The sequence below is a fragment of the Canis lupus genome, chromosome 36, assembly GCF_048164855.1.
Source record: "Canis lupus baileyi chromosome 36, mCanLup2.hap1, whole genome shotgun sequence".
In the NCBI taxonomy this organism is placed as follows: Eukaryota; Metazoa; Chordata; class Mammalia; order Carnivora; family Canidae; genus Canis; species Canis lupus.
Genome location: NC_132873.1, coordinates 8,370,086 through 8,389,783, shown reverse-complemented (window position 1 = coordinate 8,389,783; position 19,698 = coordinate 8,370,086). Strand labels below are relative to the sequence as shown.

General features: G+C 41.3%; 1 protein-coding gene and 1 long non-coding RNA gene across 17 annotated transcripts in view; one reads left to right on the top strand and one right to left on the bottom strand.

Moving 5' to 3' along the window:
- The window catches only part of FN1 (fibronectin 1), a 66,450-nt gene extending 64,434 nt beyond the window's left edge, over window positions 1-2,016 (bottom strand). For all 15 annotated transcript variants that reach the window (XM_072813077.1, XM_072813078.1, XM_072813083.1 and 12 more), the window contains exons 1-2: window positions 1,845-2,016; window positions 870-998 (exon numbers count right to left, since the gene is read on the bottom strand). In XM_072813077.1, the coding sequence (XP_072669178.1) occupies window positions 870-998; window positions 1,845-2,001 (286 nt within the window). In that variant the 5' untranslated portion in view covers window positions 2,002-2,016. The remainder of the gene's footprint in view (window positions 1-869; window positions 999-1,844) is intronic.
- Window positions 2,017-6,426: 4,410 nt separating this feature from the next.
- Window positions 6,427-14,394, top strand: LOC140625419 (uncharacterized). Of its 2 annotated transcripts, XR_012024759.1 has the most exons (5): window positions 6,427-6,525; window positions 7,407-7,507; window positions 7,636-7,802; window positions 10,301-10,506; window positions 12,126-14,394. It is a non-coding gene; the product is annotated as an uncharacterized lncRNA (long non-coding RNA). The 2 variants fall into 2 exon arrangements; XR_012024760.1 differs by lacking the exon at window positions 7,407-7,507 and having other exon boundaries at window positions 6,449-6,525.
- The last annotated feature ends 5,304 nt before the right edge of the window (window positions 14,395-19,698 follow it).

The following is a 19,698-nucleotide window of genomic DNA, read 5'->3' as shown; positions in this document are numbered from 1 at the left end:
CCACTAATCCCATCCAGAGAAACACTCACTCCTCCATTCTGAGTAGCATGGTACAACCGAAGAATGTGAAAACATTTAAATGGGAGATCTAGATTGTGCCCCAGGCTTTAATGAAGCCTCAGCGTTTGAATTTTGACCAGTTCTCCCAATTTTCCGTAAATTAACTTCTATTGTAGAGGCTTCTCAGGCCCTTAGGAAAAAGCTGCTGGATTGTGAAGGAAGGCTTCAGATTCCGATCTCTGACTCAGCCAGCCAACCCAAGGTCCACGGAAAAGCAAACAATGTGAAGAGCCCCACCTCCCACCAGGCACTGTCATTTCTTAATCCTACTATTTCCATGTCAGCCTCACCAGTGCTCCTCTGTAGGAGTTGCCATGATTAACAAGAAACAGGACAATGGTCATAAAAGAACGAGAACTTTGAAGCAAGTGATTAGTGGTTTTTGGTAGCTGGCAAATCACTTTATAATATAGTGCCCAGAGAGTTTCCTGGCCCATAACCTTACAGTTGAAAATCTGAAATTCCTTTCTAATAAATTAAAAATTTATAAGCATTTTTTTTTTTTCTTGGACGGGGAACACAAAACCTTCCATTTTCTCATCAACAACTTTGGGAGAATAAAACAAAAAGAAGACTCTAGGGACTACTTTGGGATACACCGGTTCTTTTGTTTTAAAGGTAGAAGTAACACGTGAAAGGCAAATGGAAGCGGTTCTTAACACTTTTTAAAGAGGAAAAGACAGAAAATTGTACTGGGGAAAAGGTGTATGTATTTTTATTACCAATGCTAAGTTTAATTAACAGGTACCAGTTCCCCATACACTAAAGGATTCCAACTGCCAGGCTCTCCCCCCCCCCCCCCCACTTACGTTCAGGTTTACTCTCGCAGTTAAAGCCTCGGCTCCCTCCGTAACAGGTACAAACCAAGGCATTTCCCAGGTAGGTGCGCTCCCATTGTTGGTTTATCTGATAGTGTTTCCCATTGTCGTAACAGCCAGCTATAAAGGATTGAAGAAAAAAAGTTATTCCATCTGCATGCCCCCTTTCTTCCAAAGTATGGAATTTTCTTGCACAGCTAAATGGATGACACTGAGCAACAAACATAGAAAAATAACTCACTCATCAGAACATCAGAATTAGTATTCTGATAACAATATTCCACAAAAATATAAGAAATTAGCTCCCGGAAGAGTTAACCACACAATCTGCACACGTAGATATTTAGGTATTCCTTCCCCCCACCGCACCCTCCCTCATCTTTTAACTTAGCTAAATGTTCTACAGTGAGGTCATTTCCATCTGGCCAGGGGTCTACATCAAAGGAATGGAAACATTTTGGACAGCAGATACCTGCAAGGACCTTCAATGCTTTTGGGGTGGGGTGGGGTGGGGTGGGGTGGAGAGCACGTCAAGAAGGACTTTAAGCAGTTTCCGTTAGCCCGGGCAAGGGGAGGGTGTGTCTCTGAAAAGCTGGGAAAGGAGTTCCCATCTGTGTTCTTGGAGAAGGGGCCTCAAGGGCCCCCAAAGCGCTCTCAAGTTGGTTAGCAGCCCCGCAGCTATCTAGCAGCCCCCTCTCCCCGCAATTCCCAGTTCAAAAATACTCAGGTATCTGGTAGCCAAGGGAGTCAGGAGCGCAAGGACCACAGGGGTCCCACAGGGGTCCCCCAGGGGTCCCCCAGCGAGCACGCTTAGGCCGGCCTCGGCTCCCTCCGCGGGGGGCGGGGGGCGCGGGGCTGCAGGGGCGCCCTCCCCGCGGCCCCCTGGCCCCCAGGCGCTCGCTCGCCCCGCGCGCTGCAAACTTCGGCGCGAGTCGGCGGGCGGCGCGGGCAGCTCTCGGTACTCACGCTTGCTCGGGCCGCCGGCCGCGGGGCCCTGGGGCTGCACGATCTGCTGCGCCTGCCTCCGGCCCCGGGCGGCCCCCGCCGAGCGCAGCGCGGCCCCCAGGGCGGGCACGGCGAGCAGCAGCAGCAGCCGCAGCCGGGCCCCCGGAGCCCCGAGCATCTCGAGCGCCGCGCGGACACGCGCTCAGCAGCGGGCGACAGGCCGCCGGGCCGGCTCCCGTGCAAGCGGCGGGGGCGGGGGCGGGGGGCTCCCTGCGGGGCCGCGGGGAGCGCGGGGGCCGGGCGGGCGGAGGGCGAGACGAGGGCGAGCGGAGGGCGGGACGGGAGGCGGCGGCGCTGCCCTCCTCCCCTGCGGAGCGCAGTCGGCGCGGGCGGCCGAGCCCGGGGCGCCCGGGCTTATATGGGACGGTCCCCTCCCGCCCCCCGCGAGGCCCGGGGCGCCGCGGAGGAGGGACGCCCGGCCCCCGCCCCCCTTCCCCCCTCCCCCCCGCCCTCCTTCCCCCCTTCCCCCTCCCCCCCCCGCCCCCGGCCGCCGCCGCCGCCGCCGCCGACCGCGCGCCCATTGGCCCGGGCCCCGGGTGACGTCAGGGGGGCTGTGGGTTCGCCGCGAACAAAAGAGATGCTGATCGCCCGCCAGGACCCGGGCCGGACAACTTTTTTTTCGGTTTCCTTTGCGGTCGTCAAACTTTCTCGGGGCTGGAGGGGGAGGGATGGGAAGCGGCTGGACCGGGTAGACGGCGAGGAAGGGGAGGGGCCGGGGCGCGCGGGGGCCCCGCTTTCCCCTCCTCTTTTCCTGGGGGCTGCAGCGGGGTGGGGGGGGGATGAGGAGGAATCGCATCACCTCTGGAAAGGAAAAGGTGTGCTCGCTGGAGCGTACTTCGCGGGGACGCAAGGCCGTCCAGGGGCCACCGCCGTGCAGCTGGAGGGACGGGGCTGGCCCTCCTCCGGTTCCCGCTTCGGTCTAAAGTGCGCGACTTGGGACTCCCTTTCCTCGCGGCCGCGGCGCCCGGTCCAGGACCCCCAGCACCCCTGCACCCCTGCATCCCCGCACCTCCTGCACCCCTGCACCCCTGCATCCCCGTACCTCCTGCACCCCTGCACCCTTGCACCCCTGCATCCCCGCACCTCCTGCACCCCTGCGCCCTTGCACCCCTGCACCCCGCACCCCCTGGACTCCTGCACCCCTGCACGCGGCTGGGGAGCGCGGGAAGAAGCCAGCGTTCAAGGAGCTTCCACTAAGCATCTTCCATGAGTTTCTACTAAGTTCTCCGGGGGGCCGGGACGGTCTGGGAGAAATTCAGGAGAAGCTCTTTTTTTTTTTTTTTTTTTTTGGAAAAAGACAAAGGAGCACTTTGCTTTTCAAAATGTGCAGGGAAGCCCGTCTTGGCTGCGGCTGGGGCGCCTGTTTCCACTCGAAGTGCAGTCAGTCGTGGACGGGCTCAGCGCTGCCAAGTTGGACGGGCTGCGGGGGAGAAAGGGCTTCCAGTCGCTGCCCCCGTTCACCAGGCCCGTCACACCTGGAGACAGATCTCGTTGGGCTCCCCCAAAGCTAAGGCCATTTACAGCCTTCCTTCCCGGAGTCCCTTACTCGCTTTGATTTGGCATTTTGGGGGGTAGACATCAGTTACATCACAGAATGAATGCCCTTCCCCTGGCCCCTGCTGCCAATCCCCCCCCCCCCACCTTATATTTCAATTGTTATGTATTCCAAGAATGTGGAAGGTTCCCATTTAAGGTTTCTCCCTCTTTCCCTCTAAAGGCAGAGCTGAAAGACTCTAGCATTTAGCAACTCATCACGTCAGACTGTTTTCAGACCAAGTCACACTTGCTTTAAAAGATCTTCAAAAAGAGGACTCTACAATTTTCTTCCCCAAGCCCCAAGAGACCCCAACTCAAAGCTCTGCCCTCCAGTCGTGTTAGTGGTACCGACCTCTTGTTTGCTTTGAGAACCTATGAAAGCTACTGGCAAAATGTTTATTTCTGCAAGTACTTGTTTTCTCCAAAAGTTCCACCTCCTCTAACTGCCACGGGGTAAAGAACTCTATGGTCTATAAAATGCCCAACACATCAAAGACACAAAACTAACATTTGTTTTTGTTAACGCACAGATTAAAAAAAAAAAAAAAAAAAACCACAGCAAATATCAGTTCTTACAAACAGTGTAAAATAACTTCATGAGTAATCTTGGTGACCAACATTTCAAGTTGAGAGAGTGCCATGGATTTCCCCAAATTTAGAGTCCTGTCTGGGCTAGAGGTTTCTTTTTTTTTTTTTATTTTTCTCATCATCATTTGACAAAGGAGTTTTCTCTTTCAACTATAAAAAGGCCCCTTGTAAAATTCCTAGTAAAGTTCTGGGAAGCCAGAGGTAAGGATACCTGGAAATCAGGCTGTAAGCAAGATAAACCCAAAGCTAAAGCTTTCTTAAAATACATAGATTCTGGGGGAAGGAAATAAGTGGTTAGACAAATATTTTGTCAACAAAAAGCATGATAGTTTGATATATTTACTGTACTCAAAATACATTAGAATAACATGCATATGAGAGCTTGGGGGAAAAAGGACCGCCCTACATTTTAGAAGAAACTTTTGTACTTCAATCTTACTGAAAAATAATTTGTTTGAGGAAATCGTGTATCTCTTATAAATTATAAGCAAAAATATGAAAACATTTAACTGAATTTTGTGGGACTGTTTGGAAGTTTACCCTTTTACTTGAAATTTTTGGTTATTTTTCTTTACTTTGCACACAGAGACATTTCCTCAGTTAAGATAACAAGGCTTGCTTTGGTATTCTTTTATTATCAAAATCCCTGGTAACTCTGTAAGTCTATTATCTCCAACTGGAGAGATCATTAAATATTGAAGACCTCACTGACTCTGTTCTAACTCAACTGATAATGCCTGGGATCCCAGACGCCCTTGCATTTCTTAAGAATCCTGGGGACTCTTGACAGGGTGGGTTCCACAGTAGTAAGTAGCATCCTACCATACGCTTGGGTTTAGTAGTTAGATCCTTGGGTTTCTTTTTCTCCTCTAGGTTTGGAGAGGGAAGTGTGACAAGAGATAGAAAGTAAATTCATAGGGGGCTGGAGCGGGGCCCAGGAATTGACTGTAAATGGGCAGAAACCTTACTGGGGGGTGGGGGGGGGATGAAAAGAAATGTTCTAAAACTAGATTGTGATGGTAACTGCACAAATTGGTAAAGTGACTAAAAATCATAGAGTTGTACACTTCACATGGGTGAAGTTTTATGGTACATAAATTACACCTTGACAAAGTTGTGTTTTAAAAAATTGATCAAAAAGTCTTTTTACTTGCACCTCTTCTGATTTTGTTTCAAGGACACACTCCCAAGAGGCTGCAGCATACACAAGGCAGCCTCCTTTCTTCGTTTTTTTTCTGAGAGGAAGCCTCCCTTTAATAAGGAGCGGGTTCTTCCCTCTACCCCAGAAACCCCTTAGGAAACCCAGGATTTGTGGGATGGCATATATGTTTCGAGACAGAACAAATCCTCACTTAGAACAGTGCCCTGTTTCTCCGTGGAAATGCCGTGGCGATGGGGCTCTCCCAGAATTTAGAACAACTCAAAATGTCAAGAACGAAAAGATGCACATGTCTGTGTGTGGGGAGGTGGTGAAGTTGTTATTTGGATGTTTCCTTAGGCAGGCGGTGATTGGGGATTATGAGCAATTATGAAATCTGAACTGAATTGACTTCATTAGTTGAAGATCATGGTTATGCACAAAAAGAATTTATCAGATCCAGTCATTTCAAGAGGATTGAAATTAAAACAATTTAAGGGCTAAATTTATTTTTTATTTATTTTTATTTATTTATTTTTTTAATTTTTTTAAGGGCTACATTTTAAAAGGCAGGTTTTTTTTTTTCCAAGTGAAAATGAGTTTCCTTTAAGAGTAATACACACATTGCAGACAATACCCTTTCGAGTTGAAACCCTGGCCTACTGAAAAAAAAAAAAAAAAAAACTATCCCTGATAAGAAATAACTTCTGACCCAAAGTTTACTTTAAAGGAAGGTAGGCTGTTTTTTTTCTGAAAACCTTTGGCTTTTATCTTGTTCTTCATCTTTCTGGGTCTGGTTAGAAGGGAGGCCATTGACTAGTGACCTTTGGAACTTTCTGCCTTCAGAGCCCATAGTGTCTTTTTCTATTTCATGGCTTTCTACAGGAAGGAAGGCTGGATGGAGATAAATTGCAACAGTTTTGTTTCTTTATCTTGATTGTATTTTTGTCCGCAGGAGATCCTTCCCATCTTCTTCCCTTGAAAGCAGCCAAGCTTGCAAAACTGCTACTGGTTAAACACAGGTGTGAGAAGGAAAAATAAACTGCCCCATGGGCAGCCCTCATGGGCAGCCTGTCTGAGCAGTTTGTCAGGGCGCCTACAACCAGGGGGAAAAATATGTGATAAGGGCTTTAAATTATACCTTGAAAGCTAGCCAGTTTCCACTTAATAAGCATTTTGTTTATATTTTAAGTTACTTTATTATTTAATCAGCACTTTTAAAAGCCTTCATCTGTGCCCTTTGTTTTTTACCAGGAGCACTCTTTTCTCATTAAAGTAACTCCCAAAAGGCTTTTTTTTTTTTTTTTTTTTTGCAAAGGAGTCTAATTCATCCTGGAACACTTCACCAAAACTATGACAGAGAACGCTCAGCTTCCCAAGGTAGGTAACAGTTTCTGGGAGAATTTTTATTTTTGTGCATTGCTCCTTTTTCCGGTTTTACTTTTATTTTATATTGGTGGCTTTAAAGATTTGTTTCGAAAGGCTGAATTTTTGTTGTTGTTGTTTTGTTTTTACAAACTTAAAATATTTTTTAAAACACGTCAAGGATTTCCACTCCTTAAATTATTTTCCATCCTTTTACATTCATGTACTTCTGGTATCTCATATGCAGCTAATCCTGAAGGTTGTGTCAGATGCTTAAAAATAACTGTACCCATTATCTCTTAAATAAACTTTCAAACCAACAAGAGTATTGCGATAATAGGTGGTCAATAGGTGATCATTCTATCGACTCTTTTTAGTTGATTAATTAGTTATAATAAAGAGATTCAACTGAATTATAAAAGTGAAAGTAAATACATCTCTAAATCTATGCTGACCATTTTCTAGATAATTTTAAAATACTCTGTTATTAACTCTGAACATGAGATGCAACAGATAGATACTTAAGATCACTACTAAATTGGGGTGCCTGGCTGGCTCAGTCAGAAGAGTAGGTGATTCTTGATCTCGGGCTTGTGAGTTCGAGACTCATGCTGGGTGTAGAGATTCCTTAAAAATAAAATCTCAAAAAAAAAAAAAAAAAAAAGGAAAGAAATTTTAAAAATCATTCCTGGGTCAAACATGGAAAACGAGGCAAGCTCAAGTGCCAGCATCAGGTCATGGAGATTCCGGGCACCTGAAGAGAAATACATTTAGATTTCATTAAGTACTTACTCTGAGCCAGACTCAGACTCTATACTAAGTGCTTTTTTTTTTTTTTTTTTTTTTTTCATTCAACCATCAACAACCATCTGAAATAAATACTGTCCTCTGCTCAGTCGCTCTTACCGACAAGGTCTGAAGCTTGGAATGATGTTTTGTGAATCACCAGCCTTGTTAGAATTATGATACCACCTAATGATCCTCCTCTGGAATGAAGGTGTGGGCAAAGCAATGGGCTGGAGAATTTAGAGGCTGATTGCTTCAGCAGGGGACAAATTTATTCAGAAGATGTCACACAGGACTCTATAACCTGATACGTTACTGTTTGTCACCTGTGGTATCCAGGGCCATTCTTTTTGTGAACCAGTTTCCTTCAAACCGTCCAACTATGGATGTTCTGAATCGCACAAGGAGGACTATTACCCCGGGCCCCCCAGCCTACAAGCATGCTGGAGCAGAGTCTCTGTCCTGTTTACTCTGTGTGCCCAGCACAGGGCACAAGGCACTATGGGGTAAGCACTTGGGATGATGAATGAAAGGAAGGCAGGCTAGATGATGAGCGCTCTCAAATTATTCACATTTGGGGATTATTTATCCAGCTGATCCCATTACTAAGTGCTCTGCATGTGTTATTTTAATTTATTGTCAAAGTGACTGCCAGAAATGGATATAAATAGCCCCAATTTTCTCTCTGAGGCTCAGAGAGTTTTGAAGATGGTCCTTAAGCTTGTGCCGTAAGGAGAGGGACAAAGCTGGGACTTCAGTCAAGAGCTTCCTGATGTAAAATCCATGCCCTTCACCATTCACCTCATTTAAGTTTTAAGAAATCTGGAAAAGTTCTTGGATGGTTACTTATTTTTCTGGTCCCATGCTTCAGATCTCCATGCTGGTCCCCCTCCATCTCCTTCACGACCTTGTTCTGCCCTGGGGGCTGACCCTTGGACTAGACGAAAGACTCCTCTGCTTCCTGGAGGCCTTCCGTGCTCCCTCTCCAGGGCCACGGTTCTGATGGCCCCTGCCTCTCTCTAGAACATGCATTCTCGGAGGGTGAAAACTGGTTCTTGAGGTGTGGGTAGGGGTTAAAAAAAACAAACAACCCAACCCTACCTGATAAAATCTTTTTTCTTCATTGGTAATTTCTACCTAATTTATTAGGTAGAATTTGGATTAGATTTAATTTTTGGAGTGAGGGAGGAGGTTGAGGTAGATGTAAGAACTATAAAGAAATGGCGAACACTGGTCTGGAACCACATTGTCTGCCAGACTGATCTCTGAAGCTCCAGCCCTCACTGGCTCCCTCCTATGATGGCAGCCCTCGTAGTGACAAGACTTCACACCTTGCTGGTCCCTCGGGGTCTCAAACATCCCTTCATCCCTTGGCTATTCCCTTGCCTTTTTACCAGAGCCTTCACCAATGTGTTTCACGGGAAATTATTTGAATTCTGTTTCCTGATGAACTCTGACAATACAGATGCCAACAGTTTCTAACAATGACGAGAATAGTTCACATAAGCTATGGTTTAGGGGCACCTGGGTTACTCAGTGGTGAGCGTCTCCCTTCGGCTCAGGGCGTGATTCTGGGGTCCTGGGATTGAGTCCTGCATCGGGCTCCCCACAGGGAGCCTGCTTCTTCCTCTGCCTGTGTCCCTGCCTCTCTCTCTGTGTCTTTCATGAATAAATTAATAAAATCTTTTTTTAAAAAAAGGTTTTTTTTTTAATATAAGTTGTAAATTATAGCCAAACAGATGTAGGGAACATGAATTCTTTTTCAAACTTAGCAAATAATATGACTCAGTGCTTTCTCCTTGTATTTCCCATGTCTTGGCTTTTTTTTTTTTTTTTTCTCTGTTTGTCTCTCTGGTGAATACGTGCCCCTCAAATACTATATCTTTCCCAGAGCAAAATGCTCTGATGACTGGAACAAATGATCTAATGGCTATACAATTACAAAGAAAAGAAAACAAGATTTTATTTTTAGGTATGTATGTTTTAACTTCTTGACTCCCTTGGAAATTATTTGACTTATCTACCAAGTAATTTGTTCATACAAAGAAGTTGGGATCAAGAGCTTTACCACCCCAGAAACAGAAACTGATCTTTAAAAGTCCCTCATGAATCTACAAATGTCATATATGTAAAAGCTAAGAGTTTTTACACGTTTTCCATATATGTAAAGATGAGTTTGGCTTTTGAATGCATTTAGATTCTGAAATAATTTAGCTGAGAGCTTGTAAAGTCAAGGAAAGTTTATTCGATTGCTCTACTTTTGCAAGCAGTGAACTCCAAGGCCTTATCAATAATCAGTGTAGATTAATTCCTTACGCAGGAGCAAAACTTTCTTGGACAGATCTTATGGATCAGTAATCATAGCCTTTCAGAGACTCTCCATCAAAAACACGCAATAGTCTGTTATACTTTTCATCTTAAAAGACAACATGATATTTAGGAACACAATTTTTTATAAAACGTTTTGAAACATCCCATATCGTCATATCGTGTTCTGATGTTTCAGTTTACTCATCTTTTAAAAACTGAAGAACCCATTTACGTTTAGGTTAATTTGGAAACTAAAAGCAATTGTAGTATCTTTGTCAGCTCTGTGTGATTCATTACAGCTCATCTTAAAGATACTTGCTCATTTATCCTCTAGTTTTTACAGCACAGGGGTCACATTTTTGTCAATATGTACAAAATTCTTGAAGGATTCCTGATAGCTTACTCACACATTCTATTGATTTTCCCATTTTCTTGGTCCAATTCAATTCTGAAGCAGAATAACCCAAATGTATACAGGCCCAAATTATAAATTCATTTCAGTTTGGAAGGGAGCAATACCAACCATGAATTCTAGTTAGAACATCACATTTGTTCTGATACTTTCTAACCTCTTCCTCTCTGAGGAAGTGAGTTTTTCAACTTAGGCACATGATGTATCAAATTAGAAGATATTCTCCTTGACTTATGAAAATCTTTGTTTTTTCATTATATGTTTCTTTTTTTTTTTTTTAAGACTGATTTATTTATTTGAAAGAGAGAGAAAGAAGCTCAAGTGTGCAAATGAGGGGGGCAAGGCAGAGGGAGAGAGAATATCTGAGCAGACTGCCGCTGAGGATGGAGCCCCAGGCGGTGGTGTTCCATCTACAACCCGTGAGATCAGGGCAAAACCAGGAGTCTGGATGCTTAACCGACTGAGCCACCCGGGCGCTCCCATTCTCGGTTAGTTATTAAATTTGTTTTTTAATTGTGGGCTAATTAAAATCACCTGAAGTTATGACCTAGACAACTGATTCTAATATTCCAGCAAACTGATTTTGGTTATTCTCAAATAATAACATTATTTAGAGAGAGCTATAATGAGAGAATTTTTAAAAATTTAAAAAAACATGGACAAACTGTTTTCTCTAAAATGTTCCTTTAAGATTTTTAACAGTTTAATGGTATAATTGACACATAATAAACTGCACATACTTAAGAGTACAATTTGATAAATGTTGGCCTGTGTGTACACTCAAGAAATGATCACCACAATTAAGATAGTGAACATATCCATCACCTTCAAAGGTTCCCTTATTCCCTTGGGCAATCCCATCCTCCTGCCTCATCTATCCTCAGGTGACCACTAATTTGTTTTCTGTCACTATGGATGAGTTTGCATATTCTAGAGTCTTATATAAACAGAGCCATACTGTGTGGAGATATATATCCACACACTGTATGGACATTCATACAAATGAGTATATACACATATATTCATTCTTTCTATTACTAAATAGTATTCAATTAAATAAACTTTGATGTATTTGCCTATTCATCTGCTGATGGACATTTGAGTGGTTTTTGATCACTAGAAATAGAAACCATAAAAAACATTTGCATGTGAATGTTCTTCTTTTGGGTAAATGTTTAAGAGTGGAATGGCTGGATCATATCATAGGTATATTTTTTAACATCTTAAGAAAATCCCAAATGGTTTTCCAAACTAGTTGTACCATTTTGCATTCCCACCAGCAATGTATGCAGACTGCAGTTTCTTAACATTCTTGTCAACACTAAACAATGGTCATCTTTTACATTTTAACCATTCTAATAAATATATAGTGACTTTATGATTTTAACTTGCATTTTCTTAATGACTAGTGATGTTAAGCATCTTTCAATGTGCTTATCTGCCATTTATATATCTTGTAAAATGGCTGCTCCAAATTTTTTCTCATTTTTAAGCTGTATTTTTGTTGTTGAGTTTTGAGAACTTTCTATGTATTCTAAGATACAAGTTATCAGATACATGCTTTGAAAATATTGTCTCGTGGTATATAGCTTGTCTTTTTTTCTACAGTGGTATGTTTTGAATTGCAAAATTTTCTAATTTGATTAAGTACAGTTCATAGTTGTTGTCCTACCTCATTTGTTTGGGTTTCTTATGGTTTATTGTCCCTTGTTACCTGATGTCTTGCATCTTGAAGACTATGGTTTCATATACTTTTTTTCTCTCTCCCTCTCTCTTGAGAGAGATCAAGCTCTCTCTCTCCCCACATTTTTTTAAGTTGTTTCAAATGAGATTGTAAATTTGTTTCCTATAATCCTATCTTAGCTGAAAGTGGGAGTCCTCTTGAGTTTTCAGAGATCTTGAATATATTAATAAGTTGAAAAAAATGCTATGCCTTCCTTCCAATATAACTTGGAGTTCTATTATACATTTTTAGATATGTTTGTGTCTCTTTTATTTTGTGCCCAATAGAAGTATTACTTTTAGGAATTTTTTATTACATAGATTCTTTAACTACTGTCTTAATATTTCCTTTCAGCTTATAACACATTATTTCCTTTTCTTCCAGTTTGCTTTTTGAAAACAAATTTTATTTCTCTTGGAACATGATGTCAAAGACTGAAATTGGAAGAAAGTGTAAGCTCAAATCCATGGAAAAGACAACACAGGAAACAAATGCTGTAACCATGGCTACTCTAGATGCTGAATGAAATGGTTATTAAGCTAATTGGTAGATAATCCTGGCATCTATTATCATTTAATATAATTAGTGTATAAATAAGGTGATAAAAATTATGCTCTGTGTGAAGTTGTTCCTGATGATTGTTGTCTCTGTGTGCAAGTGAGAAAACTAATAAGAAAATGATGATTATTAGTGGCAAAAATAATAATAAGTATAGGCCTTCTCTGGTTATTCTGGCCCAATATGATATTTTTCTTCTTGCATTGATTATACTTATATTCCTTTCCACATAGACTGGCGTATTGTTATGGCTCCTTAGAACAATTTTTTATATGGATTCTTTTCTCCCCAGTAACACTGTAAACTCTTTGATGGTAGGCATTGAATTCACTCCTACTAAAAGACTTTTTATTTCTGTTAGTTGAGGTTCTGTAAGGAATATGATGGAGACTGGCCATATTCTCTTCTTCCACAGTTAGTCCCTTTGTGCACAACTGGACTCCATTTTACAGCCTCCTCTGCAGTTAGGAATTGCAATGGAAATAGTTCTCACCAGTGGAATGTGAGAAGTGATGTGTCCCTACTGTGGAGTCTGAGACTTAATTCAATGAGCCTACCTCCTTCAGATTCTTGTATTTCTTCCCACCAGTTGAAAACCCAGTCCTGAGGGAGGATTGTTGACCAAGAGTTTACATGTTTACTCTTCATGCGGCAGATGAGAGAATTTCTCTCTGGACTGAGTCTCTTTGGAAAGAGTGATGGGTAGATACAATGAAATGGCCAGATGCCAACCCAGTCACCTCCAGTGATGCCAGCTCCATCATGTGCCCAGAGTTTCCAAACAGATCTTTGGTGCCTCAATTCTAAATCTAAATAGACAGCCAAAGGTCACCAAACATTTAAAGAAAACCTCTTATGTGAAAAAAAGATCACAATGGACAGAACAAAAAGATTTGGATGAGTGACAATGCAAGAAATGGAAGAAAACAAAAAACAAAATAAATGAAACCCAAAACTCCATGACTGTAGAGAGAGAAAATACTTATTGTATGAATTTTAAAAAAGTAGTTATGGATGTATGGGCATTCAGAGGGAAGAAATTACCATCAAATTAAAAAACTAGGGTAGCAGAAACTCTAAGTATTGATTTTACGAGGAATTATGACGGAATCGGGAAGATAAAAGAAAGGGACGTGTGTACAGGGAGTGAGTAAGGTGGCAGAGGAAGGAAAGATGGGGAGGGATGGGGTAAAACAGCTGTTTTTCATTATCAACTTTGTACTAGGGACAGCTGGGTGGCTCAGTGGTTGAGTGTCTACCTTCGGCTCAGGTAGTGATCCCGGGGTCCTGGGATCGAGTCCCACATCTGGCTTCCCATGGGGAGCCTGCTTCTCCTTCTGCCTATGTCTCTGCCTCTCTCTCTGTTTCTCTCCTGAATAAATAAAATCTTAAAAAAGAACCCCAAAACTTTATACTAATTATCACTTGATAAAAATAGAATCAAATTATATAAAAAAAGCAAAATAATAGGGAAAAAGAACTGTCAAGACACTTGATTTAAACTGAATGTTCTTAGTTGTTCTAGCACTGGAGATAGATATTGCAGTTTTCTCTAATTCAATAGCTTTCCAAGTTGGAAGGACAGTGAGAGGCCAGGACAAATGAGAGATTTCCACTACCCAAGCCACAAGCTATCTTTGGCAAACAAGATTTATTTATTTATTTCAGCTCCTTGGGGATGAATCAAAAGTCTTATTCCAGAGCTCAGATACTTCAACATGTCCTGACCAAGGGGACATTTGAAGAACAAGGGGATAGTAGACACTAGATCAGAAATCCTAGGGGAGGACTTGTGATTATTTCTAGGGTGTACTGATGATCTAATGTATAGCTATTAAAAATAGTCAAAATTATACCATAGCTATACTGTATGAAGTGAAATTAAATAACTGAAAATAAAAATGCATATGCCTTTCAATGTAGCAATCTCGAATTCATATCTTTTTTTTTTTTAGGATACCTAACAATGCACAGATCACCAGATCTAGGGGCCAAATCTAGCCCATCTTTTGTTTCTGTGCAGCCTGTGAGCTAAGAACAGGTTTTAGATTTTCAAACAGTCAAAAAAAAAAAAGATTTTCAAACAGTCGGGAAAACCAAGAGAATAATATTGTATAAGACAATTACATGAAATTCAAATTTCAGTGTTCATAAATAAAATTTTGCTGGAATACCACCATGCCCATTTTTTAGACATATTGCCTATGGCTGCTTTCTAGCTACAGTGACAGAGTTATGCAGCAAGAGAGACCATGTGAACCACAAAACTGAAAATATTTACTATTTGTCGCTTTAGGAAAAAAAGTTTGCTGACTCTTGACGTAGACCAACTGAGTGAAGTATCTTTCCAGATTACTATCCTGTTTCTTCTAATCTTCTCAATTGTCTTGCCCACACCCAAGTCAAAACCAATATTTTAAATTCCCCACTTGATCACGTCTTTCCAAAGTAATTCAAATTAATTTTCAAGGAAAATGCGCTTTTCACACTTCTATTTCAAAGGTTCAAAAATAATTAAATTGCATGATTGTAAAGACAAGTACAGATGGGATAAACAGTTTGGTACCTGACAACTGACCCTGTAAATATACAACCCAACTGATTGGAGCAGAAGGGCATTGGCATGTTGGACAGGACCATGGGCTTTGAGCATGCCTGGGATCGCCATTATGTTCTAAGGAGAGAAAGCAGAGCGCAGGTTAACATGGTGCATGGCTTGAGTTGTTTAAGACATTTTACATTGAAATTGTGGTCTGGTTATTTCAGCTGTTTAGTTTCCTCACCCCAACTTAAAGTATAAACCCCCAAAGGGCAGAGGGTTATTCTCACACTCCTTTGTATCCTTTCCCCAAGCGTGGAGAGCTGAACACAGCACATGGCCAAGGTACAGTCAGAGCCTCCTGATGGGAGGTTATTTAATGAAGCTCCTGCAAGCCTGCAGGTGACAGGTGAAGCTCCTGCAGGGTGGCAATTCCTGGGGTAAGTCAGTTCTCACAGCCACGTGGAAAGGTCTGCTCAACCACTGATTTTAAGCCCTCAATCTGTTTTGATTTGCGATGCTGTATTTCTTTTTTGCCATTCTCCCAAATGACACTTCAGCTTTCCTGATTCATTTTTATGCTTTCTCGTCTACCGCTTCAATATTGGACTCTTGCCTAAGCAGCAAAATTCAAAGAAAAGTCTCCTGTCAGAACTGCTGATGTGAAAGAAGACCATAAGGTTCAAATGACTTCATAGTGCATAAAACAATGTGAGTGAAAATGGGCACATTACTTATTGTTCCTGACCAAGATGGGGATGCAATGGAAAGCTTGCTCAGTTTTGGTGAGAAGGGAAAGCTTCTTGCCCGCTACCTAAGACACAAGTTGCAAGATGTCATTAATATTGACAACAACAGCAAAAAACTGTCTTGAAGGCCTGTTGTCATATAAAATTTGCATAATTCTTGCCTTAAATATTTTCATTTTTATTTACTTGGGAATATGATTAAGAATCTATAGTTGTGCGGCCTCATCTAAAACTCCTCATTACCCTAAGAGGAAAATGCTTTTCTATTGAAAATTAACCCAACACTTTGTATATATACAAGGTATATATCTCAACCTATAATTACTGAATGTATAATTAACTGTCAAATGTTAAGTATGTGTAATCTCGCGTCGGAAGCACTGATAAAAATTAAGTTATTTTATTCTTCATTTGCCTTATGAGTTCAGGAGAAGTGCGGATTTTTAAAAAAGATTTTTTATTTATTCAGGCAGTCCGGGTGGCTCAGCGGTTTAGTGCCTGCCTTCGGCCCAGATTGTGATCCCGGAGACCCGGGATCGAGTCCTACATCAGGCACCCTGCATGGAGCCTGCTTCTCCCTCTGCCTGTGTCTCTGCCTCTCTCATGAATAAATAAATTTTAAAAATCTTTTTAAAGATTTAAAAAAAGATTTTATTTATTTATTCATGAGAGACGCAGAGAGAGAGAGAGAGAGGCAGAGAGACACTGGCACAAGGAGAAGCAGGCTCCCCGTGGGGAGCCTGATGTGGGACTCGATCCCAGGACCCCGGGATCACGACCTGAGCCAAATGCAGATGCTCAACCACTGAGCCACCCACGTGCCCCAGAAGTGCTGATTTTTATTACTTAATCACCCTCTTTTGTAAAAACTGGATAAAATAATATCTGTCTACATCATTAGTATATTGCAAAGATTTGTAAGAGTGGTCTATGGCGTGGCATTTAAGGTAGCTTTTGGTTTCATATTTATCAGTTAGTTTTATACAGTTGGCACTCTGGTCCTTGATTTATCAGTACATATATCTGTGTCCCCTTGATTACACTTTAGAAAAAAAAATCTTTCTGTGCCTGTTTCCTTATATGTAGAATGAGTCTGTTGAATTAGATTATTTCTTACTCCTGGGTTAAACAATTACATCATTATAAAACAGCTCTTATCAATTACAATTTTTTAACTTCACTTTCAATGATGGCTGAATATAAAATAAGGACACATTTATAGTCACTAAGTATTCAGGTAACACTTTACATATACCTAGAAAATTGAAATTTATATTTTAGCAAGGAATATGGGCTTATATTCCCAACTTGCTTTGTTTCTAAGAGAAAAGGTGAAGAGATAAAGCTCTCTCTCTAACTAGAGTAAAAACTTTGTTTCTCCCCTCTGTTTAAATCATCAGAAAAATCTTTCTCACTCTACTTCATGATTTCCTTTTCTTGGGGTCCCTGGAGGTGGGCAGTGTAGCTCATAAAACAGCCATCTCTTCCCTGCCTGCATCCTACAGAGATGGCCAGTGAGGGCTAGGATGGAGGAAATGATTCATAATGGGAGTGACATGGGCCTGCTAACTGTGCCTGGAATTAGGAAGGCTCATCTGCCCACTGAAGGCCCCACTGGACTGACCCACCGAGGGTATGTGACTGTCCCAGCAAGGCCAGATGCATGGAGGAACAGTGAAGCAATAAAGATCTCAATGACCAGGCTCCATACCTAGGGGTAGAAGGAGTGCAGAGTTCAGCTGGCTTGTCTAATTATTCCTTTTTTTTTTTTTTTTAAGATTTTATTGATTTATTCATGAGAGACACAGAGAGAGACACAGAGACACAGGCAGAGGCAGAAGCAGGCCCCATACAGGGAGCCTGATGCGGGACTCGATCCTGGGTGCCCAGGATCAGGCCCTGGGCTGAAGGCAGATGCTCAACCGCTGAGCCACCCAGGTGTCACATGGTTATTCTTTCCAAATTTACTTCAGTAAGTCATTTCACTTCTCCAGAGGAGAGACAAAACAAGAAAAAGGTCAACCAAAGCTACCAGGACTGTGCTAATGGAAAATCATCAGGAATAGGGTAAAGGTGCTTCTTTTCTAAATCTACAGTCATAGTCATTACTAGTTACCTTCTCTAGAAATAAACCTTTGTGATTTTCTTTTAATCTTAGAGAATTTCAAGATATGGCATGTAGAGCAATTTAATAGAACTTTTCAGGTAGATTTGTCCATAATGAAACTACTCTTCGTTCTACATTTGCCAATAATATTGCTCTTTACAAGGAAATGTGTGCACATGTTTAACATTTATCTTCAATATTAACTGTGTTAGCATTACTATTGCTTACTCTGACATTTTAGTTTTACTATTTCTATTTGGAGGAATTAAAACACCCTTGACTTTAAAGGCATTGTAACTCATTTTCACAATCTCAGTTCACATGAGTGTCTCAGAAGGAACGTGAGAAATGGCTTTGCATGAATTTCAAGAATGAAATGGCTATGGAGAGACTGTTTAAGACTATGCCACTTGGAAATTAAAATCCTACTTGTGGGAATTGCTTCTGTGGAAACATGTGTCAGGGTACAATGTAGAATGTGGTTTGATAGAATGAGTACGTTGGCCAGAATTTTCAGTGACTAGATAAAGACCTATAATGAAATAATAATTAGCAAGTTAAGAACAAAATAGCTACAATCTTAAGTACAGTTTGACTTCTGTGACAATGGATAGAAACTATAAGGAGGTGGAAATTTTATTTCAACATAATGATGACCCTGAATGGTAAGAGCTATCCAGGACTGAAATGGACTGTCGTAGTCACAAAAAGGCTGTACAATCAGTCACTGATGGCACTTGAAGGAGAAACATTCATGCTTGTATTGTGTTGGGTGACTTTCAAATTCTCTTCTAATATTCTGTAAGAGCTACTGAATATGTTATGATGTTAACTCAAAGCTTCCCCCCCCTTTTATATTAGTTAATAGAATATACAAAAACTACCCATCATGCCTCTGCTTACAGAAAATAATCAGGAACATTTAAATCAGCTAGGGGAAGAAGAGGACCCCTGGAAATGAATTTTCACAAACTAAACTATTGAGAACCGTATCAATTTTCTAAGGATATTAAAAAAGATTCTTGCGAGTATGAAGTATCTTATTCTATTAGTTTTCCTTTGTTCTGAAAATAGTTTCTATGTATAATCCTTAAATAATATTGCAAATGATGAAAATTTTGTTGTTAAAATTACCTGGCAAATTCTAAAATATATAAGAGGAAACTCATGAACAAAAGCTGCCCAAAGAATGGACACTATTAATTTGGAAGTATGGTCCTGAGGATTTGCTAAGTAGATGGATTCTACTGTATTGGCCATAAGTTTTAAAATTAGCCACAGCTTCTTTTTATCTAGTTGGATGGAGCTAACATTGATTTAGAGTCATGGAGGCAACAACGGTCAGAACACATGACTAATTTCTTTTTTGCATCTCAGAGTTAAGCTTCACCAGAAACACATTTCCTGATTTGATAATAAATGCCACACCCTCAATGACAACTAGGAGGAGCTGTTTGGTCTTTACTCTTCTCAAAATCCTCACTGTGGCATCAAGACATTCTATCTACTTGCACTGAGTTCACCTTTTGAGTCTTTTGGTTTGCATATGTAAAGAGTAAAGAAAAATACATGTTTTGTGAAGAAAACATAATTGCTGGTATTCCTTCTGCCAATGAAGATTCTTCTGTCCCTTTCTGTTCTTAAAAGCTTTCATGAGCTATTTTGAAAGGATGGCTTGTTGAATTCTCAGCTCAATTATCAGTTCTTGGAGTCCTGTTTCTGTGCATAGGAAATTACTACATTCCTCAACTCCTCTTTTACTTTGTAGAAAAGAATTTTAAGTTTCAATCTATGTTCTAAACTGTAAAATAGGGGATCCCTAGGTGGCTCAGTAGTTTAGCACCTGCCTTGGGCCCAGATTGTGATCCTGGAGTCCTGAGATCAACTCCCTGCTGCCTGTGTCTTTGCTTCTCTCTCTCTCTTTTTATGTGTCTCTCATGAATAAATAAATAAAATCTTTAAAAATAAATAAACTGTAAAAGGTCTCCTCCCCTCAAGGTTATG